At 37.3% G+C, this 17,551-nt stretch overlaps 1 protein-coding gene across 2 annotated transcripts in view; it reads right to left on the reverse strand.

Annotated features, from left to right (window-relative positions):
* Positions 1–17,551, reverse strand: part of GLI3 (GLI family zinc finger 3) — a 337,975-nt gene that overhangs the window by 137,144 nt on the left and 183,280 nt on the right. For both annotated transcript variants that reach the window (XM_036246667.1, XM_036246666.1), the window contains exon 3: positions 4,724–4,829. In XM_036246667.1, the coding sequence (XP_036102560.1) occupies positions 4,724–4,829 (106 nt within the window). The remainder of the gene's footprint in view (positions 1–4,723; positions 4,830–17,551) is intronic.

Genomic DNA, 17,551 nt, shown 5'->3' on the forward strand with positions numbered 1-17,551 from the left:
ACTATGCAGTGGTAAGAAAGAAAGATCTCTTATCCTTTGAGACGACATGGAGGGACCTGGAAAGTATTATCCTAGGTGAAATAAGCCAAGCAGAAAAAGACAAATACCACATGATCTCACTTATATATGGAATATAATGAACATAACAGTCTGAGGAATACAGTAGACCCAGAAACATGGAAGTAGGGCACAGACTGACATCCCTCAGAAGAGGGGGTGGGGGGGGTGGGAAGAGATAAACCACAGAACTTATATGCATGTATGCATGACCGATGGACATGGACAACTAAGCCGGGGACGGGGCGGGGGTGGAGTGGGGAGGGGGGTGCCAATCAAAAAGGTAAAATATCTGTAACAAAAAAATAAATAAAAAAAAAACAACAACAAAAAAAAAAACAATCTGGCCTAATAAAATGAAGATCCTTCTATAATTAAAAAAATAATAATAAAAAATAAATAAATAAAACGTTATTTTGGGGTTTCTACAAATACATTATGTCTATTTTTTTTTTTTTTAAAGAAGCATGTTTACATGAGTACTAATACTAAATCTTTAAAAACACACTCAAGCCCTGCCAGTTTGGCTCAGCGGTTAGAGCATCAGCCTGCGCTCCAGAGAGACCTGGGTTCAGTTCCCGCTAAGGGCATGTACCTCGGTTGCAGTTTGTCCCTGGCCCCGATTGGGTCGTGTGGGTGGCAGCCACTCAATGTGTCCCTTTGACGTGGATGTTTCTCTCTCTCTCTTCCTCTCTCTCCCTCCCACTCTATCTGATCAACAACATCAACAACAATTAAAAAAACACACACTCAAAATGCAAAAGAAATTTTTTCTTCATTAGTGTGAAAGTAGTCACTTGAAAATACATCTGTATTTTGGAGGAGGGGATATAATATTCCAATTGTCTAAATTCCCAAGTGAAATTTAAAAACAAATAGTAACTTTTAGCCTACAGTATCATCCATTCCCATAGAATACAATACTGCCTCCTGGAGTTATGCAAGAAAGAGTCCCAGTATAAACAAAGCAAGGTATGAAATACAAAGTAGACAAAGAAGTAAATATTCACATAAAATTACTTCCTTGACTATGTGAATACTCATTCGGTTTCTGTCATTAATGCACCAAATAATTCAGTAATACAATAAAATGTACACCCTGCTATTTTTTCTAAAACACTAGTATTATTTTCTATATGGCTTAATAAAGCATCAAATCTGTGGTCAAAGCAAATGATTTGAGAGAACATAAAGTCCTGGTAAATTCAGTAGAGAATAACTTTCAGAAAAAAGGGAAAGTTCTTCATATCTAGTGTCTCTTACTTTTCAAACTGCATGAATTAAAAAAACATAATGCAGGAATTATATGTTTTATATGAGAGTCTTTGGGTGACAACTCAGGGAAACATAACACTCTATGTCCTACTTATTAATTCTGAATCTAAATTCATGATTTTTAGTTAAGGAAATACTAATAAAGTCTAATATTATGGTCAGTACTGTATTTGAAAAAAATTAAGATTCTATAGTCTTATCTACACTGCCTAACCATAAATTGTGGAGTAACAGTGAAATTAAGTAGGGTAATCTAAAGACATTCCATTTAATATACTGTACTGGGTTCTTTAACACAAACTGACATATTTCTGCACATATTTATAAGGCTTAGTGGCTATTACTAGGCTGTAACTGCAGTTGTTCTAACACCTAATAAGCCATGGTTGAAAAAACAAAGGCAGGTTAATTTGTGATTTCCTCGACTCATTCAGAGGCAAATTAAGTGTCAAACAGCTAATACATAACATATTTCATTTTATGAGATTTTAATTTAATTCTGCACCATATCATTGATGCCTTAATATAGGGTGGTTTATCTAAAAATAAGAACAATTTATAAACCTCTTTCAATAGAATCTTTAATGATAATATATGATAGCATAATTAGTGCAGTGCCTGACATCCTTCTAAACAGAGATCAGTGAGCATTTCCATCAACACAAACCCTGTTTTCAAGATTTATAATTTAAAATCAAAGTTGGCACCAGAAGAACAATTACGTGTACAAAATAATGAGAATACCCGCAAATTTTGACTTCTTATAATTAAAAATATTTACTCTAAAAGCTTACTAAGCTCACCTGATGTCATTTTCTATAATATAATTAAGTAGCAAGCATTTTGGACTTCAAGAATGGGATTCAAGCTCTGCAACTGCTTGTCTGCTGCCTCCCAGACTGGACAATTTGGGTGTTCCCTGAGCACCTTTTATAAAGTGCCTGGCTGAATGCTGGACACTGTCCACATAACTAACAGGGGCAGTGACCACTAAACAATAAGTGGCCATGCAAGAGGAGGATCCATGTTACAATAAAGGCTCACACTAGGTATAGTGAGGAAAAGCCAGCAAAGGTGAAATGTTGAAGGTGAGGACTTTAAGCAGGCCCTTGTCATGCAGAGCCAGAAGGTCACTGAGGGCAAAGCAGAGAAAATGTCATACTATAAAGGCACAGGGGTGTGGCTTGTGCTAGCTTCCAGGAGCCTATTTATTTTGTTTTTTTTATCCTTACCAGAGGACATTTTTGCATCTATCTTCAGATAGAGTGGGAGGAAGAGTGGGAGGAAGAGAGAGAAACATCTATGTGAGAGAGACACATCGACTGGCTGCCACCCACACAAACCCAGCCGGGGCCTGGGAAAAACTGCAACCAAGGTACGTTCACTGAGTGGGAACTGAACCTGGGTCCGTAGGTCGACACTCTAACCACTGAGCCAAACCAGCCAGGGCAGGAGCCTATTTCATAAACTCAGTGTCTCCACCCAGGACCCTGCTAGAAGGCCACAGACCCGTGCTTCCACCACGCTCTTTGCCCAGGTGATGACATTCCCTCTCAGAACTTTCCAGGACTTCTCTTTGAGGCTCAGTTTTGTCTATCAGCCTTGTATTATGAATCTTTGGAGGACAATTTAGTCAACTGCTGTTAAAATATCCTAACACTTAGCTGGAGAAGGAGGAAATACTAAAATCTGTAAAAATCCCAGCTCACCAGTCATATCTGAAATGCTACTCCTTCTCCCAGGATTATCCAAACTCAACCTAAACTATCTTGTGACGTTTTCATCACTCGCAAGCTAATACTGTAGGCATACCAATCAGGGTCTACCTAGGACAAACAGTGTGGACTACATGAGGGCTTGCTGTTGTTATAATCTGACAAAGAACCAATACTTGGGATTTTTATTGAAAAATTCATATTTGAATTTAATTATAAGGCAAACTATAATGAACCCAGAAGAACTAGTTCATTCAATCACATAAACTCATTTTTTGAAATTTCTCCATACAATGATTGTGAAAGAGTGAAAAACTCTGAAATTCTATAGAAAATCTGATTTAAATTACTATATCACTGCAGACTGTAAAGTCTGGGAAAATCAGCCATGCAAAACCTATGTGTAACAGGAGAATTACATTGCAGGTTTAAGCCTGATTTTGGAATTTCCTTACCTTTGTATAGGGCGTTTTAAATTGGGTTCTTGGTTTTATGTGAGTATATTTTTAGCAAGCTTTAGAAGCCTAGAAATACCTGTGTTCCAGTGAAAAGTGAGAAAATAAGTCACAAGTTTCTGTATTCCCTCTATATAAATATCCACTTTTCCTATAATGCTTATAGAATTCTGCAACACAGAATTATTATTTACCTCCAGGCAAATCTGCTCTGAAATTACAATTTAGTAATGGAAGATGGATCCACAAAACTGTTAGTAAAATATTATATGTGTACTTGGGCACGTAGTTAGGGTTGTTAATATCAATTAATTCTGTTCACAGAGGAGGACTTGTTTTAAAACAACTTCATTTTTCTTTGGCATATATGTAATTACACAGCTGTAACTAATAGCCATAGAGATGCAATCTACCATCTAAATAACCAGCATTATTCTTCAAAGTATTATTTATGCTTTTCTAACTTTACTGTCTCAGAATGAAGGGTAATTACTGTATATAACCTAATGTGTGTGTGTGTGTGTGTGAAATGGTTCTAGTTATCTGGACAGTACTATAAACATGCACATACAGACATTTTAGTTTGCAAGTCTACTATTTCTTTCCCCCAAAACCAAGTAATATAATATTTATTTATTTCCACACAAGGTTTTCTTCTTCCCTTTCTAATATATATTATCACCACCATTCTTTCCTTTTATCTTTGTGTCAATCACGTGCTCAATCACATTTACCATTTTGTTTGGGTGACATTCCATTCAATCAAGTGACTGTTGGTGTACACACCACAGGGGCTATGAAAATTTACCATAGAAATTTCATTATTATTCATGTGATCCCTGAGACAGAACTTTCACCTAACAGAAGTTTTATCATGAAAAACTTCAAACCTATTCTCAACCAAATACACATTTTGTATGGTAACCTTCCATTAGTCCTCTACTTTTTAAATTTAGTATTTTCAGTCCATAGAATACATGCCAGCAAAATATATAGGAATTAATTGCCTGCCACCTAGTATCATATGACAGGCATTTTTTTAGGAACCATTGGGAATTTGTTTCAGTGGGTCCAGGAATAGATACTATATTTCAAAAGTAAACCTTATACTTCTATCACATCTTCAACAGCCCAATAGCCATGCTGAAAACAAAAAGTCTTGAGATAGTAAAAGCTGGTATTTTGTTCTGTTTCATTACTGGGTAATGTTTTAATACTTACACATGCAGTGGAGGAATTGGAGACGGATCATAATGGTAACGCCCCTCATGATGTCTTGCATCGATTGGCACAGGAGGATGGAATGCAGGAAACAGGTGAGGAGGGTCTGAAAAAGAAAGTCCAACCTGTATAAAAGGAACACTTTGGAACAGAATTTCAGTTCATGAAGCAACATTGCTAGACTGTCTTCATGACTTATGCTGAACCTACTTTAAGAATTTGTGGAAGAACTCTTTTAAAGTTCATTATGAGGCTTCATAAGGTATTGCATAAGTATGACCAAGTTACTACTACTTGCACCTAAGAAAGTAAAGCCTATAAATGCAACCAAAACCTACAGCGGAGAGCAAGAAAGAAAAACTAATGAGCCTACCCTTGGAGAAAGGCTGGCCAGAGTGGAAGAACTGAGCAACAAACCAAAGGAACTGATTATAAGACACTTATTTTTTAAAATTACACTATCAAGTGAATTTTAAACCAAGATGAAATATAAATATTAGCTTCAATACTCCCATACCCATGATGCTTTTCAAGGGAATAAGTCTTTTCTAAAGTCCCTGCTAGAATACATGGCATACACACAACATCCCACATACATATACCAAACACACAACACATACCCCTACACAAACTCCACACACAACACACAAGCACATCCCATACACATACCACATACACAACATATACCCACATACCACACACATATACCACACAAACAGCACACATCACACATACCACACACACACACACACACACACACACACACACACACACACACCATACATACACTACACACAAGAAATACACACATTTTAAATCATTTAAATGTATACGCCCCCCACCCTCTTCCTGGCCTGGGTTATATGTCCGCAGTCCTAACACTGGGGCAGCAAATCTACTGGTTGATGGCAGAAATGTTATAGGGCCTGGCTGCAGGAGAGGAGTTGACTGACAAAGGGTGGTTTGGGGCAAATTGAGGGATTCCTACCCTTCAGCCCTAACATTCACTTTGGCTCCAGACCAGCCTTCCCTCTTTTTATGCTCAAGCTGGTTTTCACCATTTCCTGGGTTACTCTGTGCACACTTAACTTACAATATTTCCTCTACCCCTACTCACTTGTTGTCATTTATACTGACTGTCTCTGACAAATCTGGAAATACTTTTTTCCCTCTAAATAGTGATTCACTGCAAAAAAAAATGGACAGTTTTGCTACATTTTATTATTAGAAGCATGGGTGATATTTTGTAACCGGCACTCCAGTTTTTACCAAGTTTCAAGAAGCAAAATAAAGGAGTTCAAAACCTAGAGGTATGCCTCCACAGCTTTATATAAGCCTGATATCACATCAAACAAGGAGAACTTGTTATTCAACAGTACCTTCCACACATGGTCAAGCCTGCCCATAGCCATCATGCTGCTATTGCCAGTGAACAGGCAACACTCCCAAGAACTGATGTGTACACCAACGTGCCTCTGAAGGGCTTTGAGCCAGTTCTACAACTCTGAAGGTTTGCCTAGACCTGAGGGTAGCAGGTGGTACAGCCAATTCCAAATGAGGCACTGAGTGGTGGCTTCAAGAAGCAACACAGAATTGTGAAGGCAGAGTGTGTGTGTTAAGAGAGGGTGCTGTACCAAACGCAGACAAGGGTGTAACCGGTAGCCCACCCCCTCCAGGAGTTCCTTAAGTCCCAGTGGAGGACTATCATGTGTGCAAATGTGGTATAGTCAGGTGGTTCTCATTTCCCTCCCTATATATTTCTCTTTTTCTGAATCTTCAACAAGCATTTTTTAGAATATAAATATAACAAACTTTTAAAAATTATATTTATTTTGTTCTTTAGATTCCACATATAAGTAAAATCATGATATTTGACTTTCTGTTTGGATTATTTCTTTTTTGTTCTTTTTTATGACATTAAAATATTTTCATATGAAATCAACAAACAAAATAGAAACAGACTCATAAATGCAGAGAACAGACTGATGGTTTCAGAGGGGAGGGGCTTTGGGAGGCTGGGTGAAAAAGGTGAAAGGATTAAGAACTACTACAAAGTGATACCTCGGTTCTCGAACATAATTCGTTCCAGGAGGACGGTCGAGAACCAAATTGTTCGAGAACCGAAGCAATGAACCCTCCCCCCCCCCAATAGGAAATAATGGAAACTGGATTAATTTGTTCCAAGCCCCAGAAAATGCCTATTTACTGGCCTAATTTGTATATAATATGTAGAAAAACATAAGTCTCAACAAGAAATAAAAGTGTACAGTATGTCTAAGGGTTAAATTCAGTGTAAAGCGTGACTCTCTCCACAAAGCGTGACTCTCTCTCTGCACTCACACTGATGACGCAAGCAAGGCGCGCTGGGCCGAATGAACGCCATTCGGCTCAACTCGGCTCATCTCGGAAGTTCGAGTTCCAAATATTTGTTCGGATTCCAAGACAAAAGTTTCTCGAATCTCCTGGTCGAATACCGATTTGGTCGAAAGTCAAGGCGTTCGAGAACCGAGGTATCACTGTAATTGGTAGCTACAAAACAGTCATGAGGATGTAAAGTACAGCATAGGGTATACAGTCAATAATATTATAATAACTATGTATGGTGCCAGATGGATACTTTAAATATCAGGGAGATCACTTTGTAAAGGATTGATTGTCTAACAACTACGCTATACACCTGAAACTAATACAAACTAATATTGAATGTAAACTATAATTGAAAGATAATGTTTATAAACAAATAAATAAAATTACATCTTACTTCCCTTATTTTGAACTTTGCCCTTCCTTTGAGAATCTAACAGTATGTTTTCGAGAAAAACAAAGAGTGAGGAACTATTAACATAGCATATATAGAACTCAAAGCTGTGATTCCACAGATTTAGAACCTAGAAAACTTCTGTGACTAGAAAAAGACTATTGTATTGAAAAATGTCAATTACTCATGGTATTTTGTGCTTCTTGTAAGATATAGGTGAGAGGGTGGTTCAGAGGGAGGAAAGGAACTATTTTGGTATTATCATATCATTGTCGCTACGATATTATGATGTACAACAATGCTGGAATTCAACCAGTGAGAGCTAAGCTAACTACCCCATCCTTTATCCCACTTTATAGATTTTATAGAGTGCATATGAAAAAAATCAATCATACTTTAAATACACCATTTAGGCCTTAATATTAAAAGATGTCGGAGTTGGGTTTTTATAATGAAAATGTGGATAGCTTACAAGTTTAAAAGTTTATCCACCACTGTTGTCAAATTCAGTGCTCCACATAACAGTAATACTTCAGAGCCAAAATGTCCTATTTAACCATTTTCAATAAAATTTATTCATCCGTATTACTACAATATAATATTAAGTGAAGTAATCTTTTTCACTCGTTTGAAAGTCTGACACATTCCCAGTGAATGTTTCCTGATTTTTAATTTTGAACCAGCCCCAAACAAATCAGATTCCAGTCTGGGGTTAGGTGGATGGCCAGGAGACATGGTTCTTCTTTCTCTTCCTTTCCTTTTAACAACTGCTGATGCAACTTGCTTGCTTCCAGCAGACTTCAAACTTAACACATGCCATCTGCTTTTGGAAATCATAGAAATAAACCTACTAGAACTGTGTGTAAATTAAGCATTCATAAGGTCTAACCCACCTCCAAAACACTTCTCCCCATGTACCATTTTATATGGCCGTTTTGAGATAGATTGTGACAACTATGTCAAAGTAGGAAGATATTTTTACTTCCTTACTTCTTTGCTCTTAGCTGTGTTCTTTGATATTAAACTGTCTCCAACAAATATGTTGGTATTAATTATACCTGATTTTCTTTATGTGGGTATACCTATGCATTATGATGAAGCACAAATACACATTTTTCAAACACACAGGGCTCAAAACGTGTGAATTAATGCCACATTCAATAGATGCAGGAATTTACAGTCATTTTCTATTACATGAGTATTTATAATAAAGTTATAGTACAGGGATGAAGACCAACCAGTTACTCCTATAAAATCAAAACAGTATACCCAAGCATTATAAAACTCTCTTCCCCAAGGAAATCTTACAATATTATCACAGAGATTTAAAAGGCGTTGCCATTTTTTCATTTTAAGAAATTATTCTAGCCCTGGACTCAGTGGCTAGAGCGTCGGCCCGTGGACTGATGAGTCGCGGGTTTGGTTCCAGTAAAGGGCACATACCTCGGGTTGTGATTCGTCCCTGGCCCTGGTTGGGGTTGTGTGGGAGGCAGTCACTCGATTTGTCTCTTTCATGTTGATGTTTCTCTCTCTCTCTCTCTCTTTCTCTCTCTCCCTCCCATTCTATCTGAACAAAAATGAAAGAATGTCCTGGATGAGTATATTTAAAAAAAAAGAAAGAAAGAAATTATTCTAATAGAATTATAGTTCACCATTTCTCTTACCCTGGCTCCTTTTTTCAGAATGAAAAAGAAAATGATCAAGCCCTATAAAAATATGTGAGAAGGAAATACAAAATAATTACTGTAGTCATTTCTCATTTATCTAGCACTGTTTGCACAGTCTTTGCTTATGTTCCAAGGAAATTTATGAATTCTGCATTCTGGAATTGGGTTAAATAAACAACATAAAGTTATGGTTATAATAGACTAGACCAAAGACCTTTGGTTTTAGGTTTAAGAATGTTATGTTTCTATTTATTTCTCTCTTGATTTAGTTTTAAAAAATTTCTCTGGACTATTAAAATCTACATGAACAATTACACTTTATGTCATCTGCCAGTGGAAATTATCTCTCTTAAACCACTTTCGAGAAAATATAATAGAACACCTCTTTCAATTAAAGACATGCTTGACCATAGCTTAACAGTATAAACAAAGAGTAAAAAGCGGACTGGGGATGTCCTTTCATATACCTGGCATTACATGACATTTATCCTAGGAAAAACAAGAAAAGAAAAAGAAAAAAAGCCTGATCCTCAAACACTAAATGCTTCCCTTGCATCTTGGCTTGTCGTTTCCATGTGGAAGATCAGGCACATATTCCATCACGGGCCCAAGAAATTGTCCGAGAAACGCATATGACAAGAACAAGCCCATGTCATGTTGCCAGCAACCACCATAATTATCCACCTCATGGTTTATTATTTACACATGAACAACGCAGCTGTGGAGCATCATAACTCAAATGTATGTGTAATAAGTCACCACACCATAGCCATCTCCTGTTCTGGCCCTTGACAAAACACCACATGATGACTTTTCCAAACTCCAGTTAAAACTGCTGAAGCAGAAGGAAGTGCCACTAAACCCAGCTACCTCCTATTTATCATACAATTTCCTGACTGATGGTTCCACAAACCAGCTGCTAAGTGCTGTGTACTCTACTGTCAGCAAACTAACGCACTAAATGGAAGACAGGGAGAAGAATAATGTGCAGACTGGTGAAATCAATTTTACTGAGGGAATTAAAATTCTACTGGGTGGGGGTGAGTCTGTGGGGCAGCGGTAACCAGTCAACTATACATGCTTATGGTTGCAAAGATGATTTATTACAGTCTTGCAAGGGGTTTGACTATTGGACCAAATTCCTCTATACTAAACTGAGATCTGAAGAGTGCACAGTATCCGAGGCTTAAGCAATACAGTATAGTCTAAACCCTATACATATGTAATTGGCTTGACACACATTTAAAATGAAATGCATAGTAAAAATATTTGTGCTATGTCCAGTTGTCAGTATTTCATTTCATGCTTCCTGTCACCATGCTGTGTATTAAGGATCTCGCTGGGAATCAGAGGCATTGATTTTTAGATCTCTTCACAACAGCCTGGGTTGATCATAAAACCTGTAGCCAAAGAAAGACATAGGAGATTTATCTTCAGCTGCATCTTCTCTCAAGAAATAGTTCCTCGGGCTATAAGATCTGTTGGATGCCACTCTGGAACTGTCTTAGAAGGTTTGAAATTTACATACAAATATGTAGATTAAAAAAGAGAGATCAAAGTCAGCTAAGTAAGTGCCCTGAAGGAGCAATTCATCAAAGGATAACTTGAGTGGCCTTAAAGTACACAGGAAATAGCACAGAAGAACCCACAAGAGTAAACTGTCTAGCCTGTACAAGTTCTCCTGGCTTATTTAAATAGTAAAGTTGCCTTTGGAATTTATTCTAAGAATTTGGAATTTATTCTAGGCCAGAACTAGAAATTATTTTTCCTGTCATCAGGGTCTGCAAGAATGTCCAGTCCCCACAAATTCACTTACCTTCTTGTCATCACTAGAAATGCTAAAACCCCTTGTGGTCAAAATCCACTATGCTAAAACCAAAATAATTATCCAGAATCTATCAAATGGAAGGTCTCAAGTAGTAGAGAAGGGATACAGAGACCATCACCACTCCAGTGAGAGGGTGGAGCAGTACTCCAGGCTTCTTCCTGCCTTGGGCATTTCTAGTCATCACCTTGGCACCTGCAAAGACTTTTTCCAGGGTTCAGTGGCCTAAGGGAGTTATCACCATGTGGACTGGCTCCAACACTCACACTGACCCCCTCATTCACACATCCTGCTTACAAACAGGAATATATATGCCTATGGACAACACTGCTTCAGAAAGAAGCTGATCTAGCGCCTCTGAGGACAACACCCCAAGAATGCCTGACCGAGAGTGTCTATAGCAGCAAAGTAGTCTGTGGCCCCATGGTCAGCTACTAGCAGACTGTGAGGAGTGGCACCTCGCAGGGACCAGCTAGCTATGGATTTGCAGGGCATCCTAGCGGAATCACCCCATGGAACACCTCATGGAGCAACAGGAATCCTCCTCCTACTGTTCTTACCATGTTGTATAGAGCAGAAGTGTCTCCAGAGTCATTAGAGTGGAACATTTTGTTTATGAGACCCTCCATAATATGGTGCAAGTGTTAAGAAATTATAATTTTAGTGTTACTTAGAAATATTATAGATGCCTTTCATTTAAAAAAACACTTGCAAATAATGACAGTCTTACTTTCTCTTTTCCAATTTTAAGCCTTTTATCTCTTCTTGCCATCTGTGGCTAGGACTTCCAGTACTATGTTGAATAAGCATGGTAAAAATGGAAATCCCTGTCTTGTTCCTGATCTTATAAAGATGCTTTTAGTTTTTGCCCATGGCTAAATTTTTTTAAATGCTTTTTCCTGTATCTATTGATATGATGATGTGATTTCTAAAAATATGTTTTTATTGATTTTTCAGAACCAGAGGAAGGGAGACAGCGATAGGAACATTGATACGAGAGAGGAACATCGATTGCTGTCTCCTGCACACCCCCTACCTGAGATAGAGCCCACAACCAGGTCATATGCCCTGACTGGGAATTGAACCAGGCCTCTCAGTCCATGGGACAATCCTCAATCCACTGAGCCACACCAGCTGGGCTATCATGTGATTTTTATCCTTCCTTTTGTTTATATATCACATTTATTGATTTGTGAATACTATACCAACATAACATTCTAGGAATAAATCCCACTTGATCTTTTTATTTATTCATTTTTTTATTTTTTTTTGTAGAGAGAGAGGAAGGGAGAGACAGAAACATCGATGTGAGAGAGCTACATCAATCAGCTGCCTCCTGCATACCCCCCACTGGGGATTGAGCCTACAACACAGGCATGTGCCCTGACCGGGAATCGAACCAGGGCCTCTGTCCATGGGATGATGCTCAATGCACTGAGCCACACCGGCTGAGCCCACTTCATCTTTTTAATGTATTGCTGGATCAATTTGCTAATATTTTGTTGAGGAATTTAGCTCTGTTCACGAGAGATATTGGCCTGTAATTTTCTTTCTTCGTAGGGTTTTCATCCGGTTTTAGAATTAGAATAACACTGGCCTCCTAAATGAGCTTGGCAGCCTTCTCTCCTCTTGAACTTTTTTTAATAGCTTAAGGAGGATAGGTGTTAGTTCTTCTTTGACAATTTGGTAAAAATCTTCCATGAAGCCACTGGTCCAATACTTTTGTTTGCTAGGAGTTTTTTTTATTACTGCTTCAATTTCATTAGTTATAATCAATCCATTCAGGTTTTCTGATTCTTCCCTATTTCAGTTTCGGAAGATTGTATATTTCTAGAAATTTATCAATTTCACCCAGCTTGTCCAACTGATTAGTATATAGTTTTTGTAATATTTTCTTACAATCTTTGCACTTCTGAGATGTCAGTTGTTTCTTCTCTTCTTTCATTTATGATTTTATTTATTTGGGTTCTCTCTTTTTCTTGGTGAATCTGGTTAAGGTTTGTCAATTTTGTTTATCTTTTCTAATAACTAGCTCTTGGTTTCATCGACCTTTTACAATGTTTTTTTTTTTTTTAGTCTTTAGGTCATTTATTTCCACTTAGACCTCTATTATTCCCTTCCTTCTACTTAGTCTTGGTTTTGTTTATTGTTCTTTTTCTAGTTCTTTTAGGTGTACAGTTAGATTGTCTATTTAAGATTTTTCTTTCTTCCTGAGGTAGGCCTGTAATGCTATGAATTTCCTTCTCAGGAGTGCTTTCATTGTGTCCCATAGATGCTGTGTGTTCATTTTCATTTGTTTCTAGGTTAATTTTTTATTTCTTCCTTGATCTCATTGTTAACCCATTCATTGTTTCATAACATGCTAATTAGCCTTTATGTGCTTGAATATTTTTTGGTTCTTTTTTTTATTTTAGCTGATTTCTATTTTCATAACATTGTGGTCAGAGAAGATGTTTGAAATGATTTCAATGTTCTTGAATTTGTTAAGACTTACTTTGTGTCCTAACATGTGGTCTGTCTTTGACAATGTCCCATGTGCATTTGAGAAGAATGTCTATTCTGCCGCTTGGAATAAAAGTTCCTATAAATATCAAATAAATGCATCTGATCCAGTGTGTCATTTAAGGTCGCTGATGCCTTGTTGATTTTTTTGTCTGGAAGATCTACCTACTGATGACAGGGGCTGTTAAAATCCCTTACTACGACTGTATTGCTGTCAATCTCTCACTTAAGGTCCACTAAGATTTTCTTTATATATTCAGGAGCTTCTATGTTTACAAGGTACATATATGTTTACAAGGGTGATATCCTCTGCCCATGAGGAGGTGAGTAAATAAAAATACTGTGGTCAACTTACTCAATGGAATACTTCACAGCTGTAAAAATAAAAGGGGGCGGGGGATCTGCCCTGGTCAGTGGGGCTTAGTGGTTAGGGCGTTGGCCACTGCACAGAAGGTTCATGGGTTTGATTCTTGATCAAGGACATGTACTTGGGTTGCAGGTTCAATGCCAGCCCTGGTCAGGGTGTGTGTGGGAGGCAACCAATCAATGTTTCTCTTTCACTCGCCTCTTCCCTCCCTCTCTAAAAAAAAAAAAGAAAAAAAGAAAAAAATCCTCAGGGGTAAGAATTAAAAAAAACAAAAAACAAAAGATAAATCTTACCTTTTGCGACAGCACAGATGGACCAAATTATTATTCTAAGTAAAATAAGCCAGTCAGAGAAAGACATATACCATATGATCTCACTTATAAGTGGAATCTAAAGAACAAAATTAAGTGATGAACAAAATATAAACAGAGGCCCTGGTCTGTGTGGCTCAGTCAGGGCACATGCCCAGGTTACAGGCTTGATCCCCAGTAGGGGTTGTACAAGAAGCAACCAATCAATGTTTCTCTCTCTCTCCCTCTTCCCCTCTCTCTTAAATCAATAAAAAAAATATTTAAAATCAATAAATCAATAAAAAAGAGAAACAGAGACATTAATACATGGAAAAGACTGACAGCAATCTGAGGAGAGGTGGGTAGGGGGATTGGATGAAGCAAGATGAAGGGATTAGTCAAAAATCATATATATATATAACATGAAGACACAGATAACAGTGTAGTGAGAGCCAGAGGGAAAAGGGGTGGGGGCTAGGTGGAGGTGGGCAAAGAGGGGGTATAGGGACAAAAAGAGACTTTGTTTGGGGTGATGGGTACATGATGTGGTGTGCAGATGATGTTTTATTGAGTTGTATACTTGAAACCTGTATGACATTGCAAACCAATGTCACCCCAATAAGTTCAAATTTTTAAAAATCAATTATTTTGTCACTTTATACCATGGCAGAACCTTAACTTGGAGAGAATATATTATGGGAACATCCACAAACTACTGTATACAGGTCAGTTTTGGCAAATAAATTTTCATTGAAACATAAGTATGTTCTTTTGTTTATATGTGGCCTCTGGCTGCTTTCACAATATAGTAACAGAGTTGGCTAGTTGCAACAGAAAACACATGGCCCACAAAACTCATGTTTACTATCTGGCCCTTTACAGAAAACAGTTTGACAAAACCCTGTCCTAGTAAAACCACAATAAAATAATTTTCTGAAATTTTCACATTTCAGAAATAACACACATCAATTTTTTTCTTTATCGATATGTAGTTTTTGAGTGATAACACTATATCTACATATGTAAAAAATCTATATGTCAATTTGTGTGACTTAAAAGTATCTTTATAGAAGTATTCATACTAGTGATTATTCAGAAAATGAACACTTATCCTGTGATTTTAGCAAAACATATCTTAAATAAATTCTAAGGTAAGAATGATAATGGTTGAAATTGACTATGAATCTAGCAAATAATGGTAATAATCACTTAACATTCACAAGTTTTAGTTTCCTTATAACTTAAGTAAGACATACACAAAGTTACATAGAAAGCTAATTAAAAACAAAAACTATGCCATTTCTAAAAACCAAATAAATTTTTATTTCTGGCAACTGTCTGACATTCCTGATTCCATGGGCATTCCCCACTACTCAGATAGCCATCTTGTTGTCCTTTCTTCTGTGCAAGCATTTAGGTATATTAAATTCATTTAATTAATATTTTAGATCTAAATGGTAACCCAGCACAAAAGTCTCGTCATACCACAATTCACCTTAACAAACATTAATATGTTGTTTCCACAAGAAAATGACAAGCAGCCCTCTGCAAGTGGATTGACAAAACAAATCTCTGTCTTCACCACCTCAAATGTGTCCTGGGTAGTAAGTAAAACAATTGATCACTCCCTTTTCTGGCCCCTTTTAACTTTTTTTTATCAGAAGTCTTTGCATGTTTCTCAGTAAAAAGTCACATCCATTGCATTCCCAGCGGCAGAAATAGACCACATCTTTCTACTAATGGACTCTGAAATCCTTCCATCCAGTCTCTGGAATGTATGTTGCTTATGATCACAAATATAGGCACCCATGATATTTTTTTTGTTTCTGGTTTTCCTGCCAGTATCAGAAAGAGAAAAAATCAACAGAGGAAATGGCATCAAAAAGAAGTAAGATATTTACTGCCATTATACCTAACTGCAGAACTCTCTAAGGAAAATCACATGAAAAATTATGAGAAATCACTACATTTAAAAGTGACAAATCCGCCCTGGCCGGTTTGGCTCAGCGGTTGGAGCATCGGCCTGCGATCCTGAGAGACCCGGGTTTGGTTCCCGCTAAGGGCGCATGCCTCGGTTGCAGTTTGTCCCCGGCCCTGGTCGGTTGTGCGGGTGGCGGCCACTCGATGTGTTCCTTTCACATTGATGTTTCTCTCTCTCTCTCTGTTCCTCTCTATCCCTCCCCCTCTACCTGAACAAAAAATGGAAAAGTGTCCTCGGGTGAGGATAAAAAAAAAAAAAGTGACAAATCCACTACTTTTAAATAATAATATATTTTCTGCAACAGCAAGTAACTTGGAAATTAAAAGATGGAAATGGGTTGCTGGTAACAAATTCTTACATCTATAATCATATTTTTGTACGTCATAATTCAAAATCAAATTAAAAGTTCCAAAACTATACATTAGGATTCCTAATGCTGATTTAATGAAAGCAGAGGATGAAATGTTTCTAGGAAAAGCATATTTCAGATATAAAAAAATCTCACATTTAACTACAAAAGCCTTGGAGACACAGTAAACTCAGAAGTTGCCTGATTTAGTAAACTAACCATTAAACAACAAAGATGAGGTCTAGAAGTTGTATACCATCCAAAGAAAATTTACTCAAAGAGTTTCCAATATTTTTTCAATTTTTCAAAATTAGATAGTGAAATGTGTAAAGCAAAAGGATACAAAGCTTTACATTTCATAAATAAAGCTCATGTACATAACCTCATAGGATCTTCTTGACAACCTTCTAAAATAATCATTTTTAAAGCTTTATTCTTATTCTCCTAAGTCTTATTTCTCTTTACTTCCTATATTACAATGATCCTGAGAACAAGGGAAAATTCCATTATCTGCTCAGAAAAGCTAAATGATCTACCCAACGTCTCATAAATAAGGTAGCACTCCTAATGCAATCCCGTCAAAGGTAGCATTCCAGGCACAGTAGTGGAGCCCCATCTCCACCTCAATTTTGCTTCTGAAGCAGTAATACAAACCCAGGCTTCCTTGATGGGAAACTGACTGGGCTGAGGCTCAGAGCATCAAAGGAGTTCACGTTTCTCTTTCGAGTTCCTCAGCAGAGAATGCTCCCACTAATCAGAGCCACTCATCCAAGGCCATCTTAGGAAATATTTTAAAGATACTGGGAAATCAGCAGTGATCATAAAAGTATTCTTGTTAGCATATTTTTGTAGCCAATAAGAAATGAATAAGGCACATATTCATTCCACTCAAAATCTGACAAGAATCTGTTAAAGAGTAGATTATTAATTCTCTCCCCTTCCATCGCCACTATCCACCCGACTTCTAGTTCCTGTCAATCAACAAGTAAATGTCTTCCAAGGTTTCCCCATTAATAGTAATTAATAATAATTTAAAAAAAAAACAACCATGAATATAACTACAGTGTCCGTCTTATCTTCTGTGGATAC

The sequence above is a fragment of the Molossus molossus genome, unplaced genomic scaffold (genome assembly GCF_014108415.1).
Source record: "Molossus molossus isolate mMolMol1 unplaced genomic scaffold, mMolMol1.p scaffold_m16_p_7, whole genome shotgun sequence".
Taxonomy (NCBI): domain Eukaryota; kingdom Metazoa; phylum Chordata; class Mammalia; order Chiroptera; family Molossidae; genus Molossus; species Molossus molossus.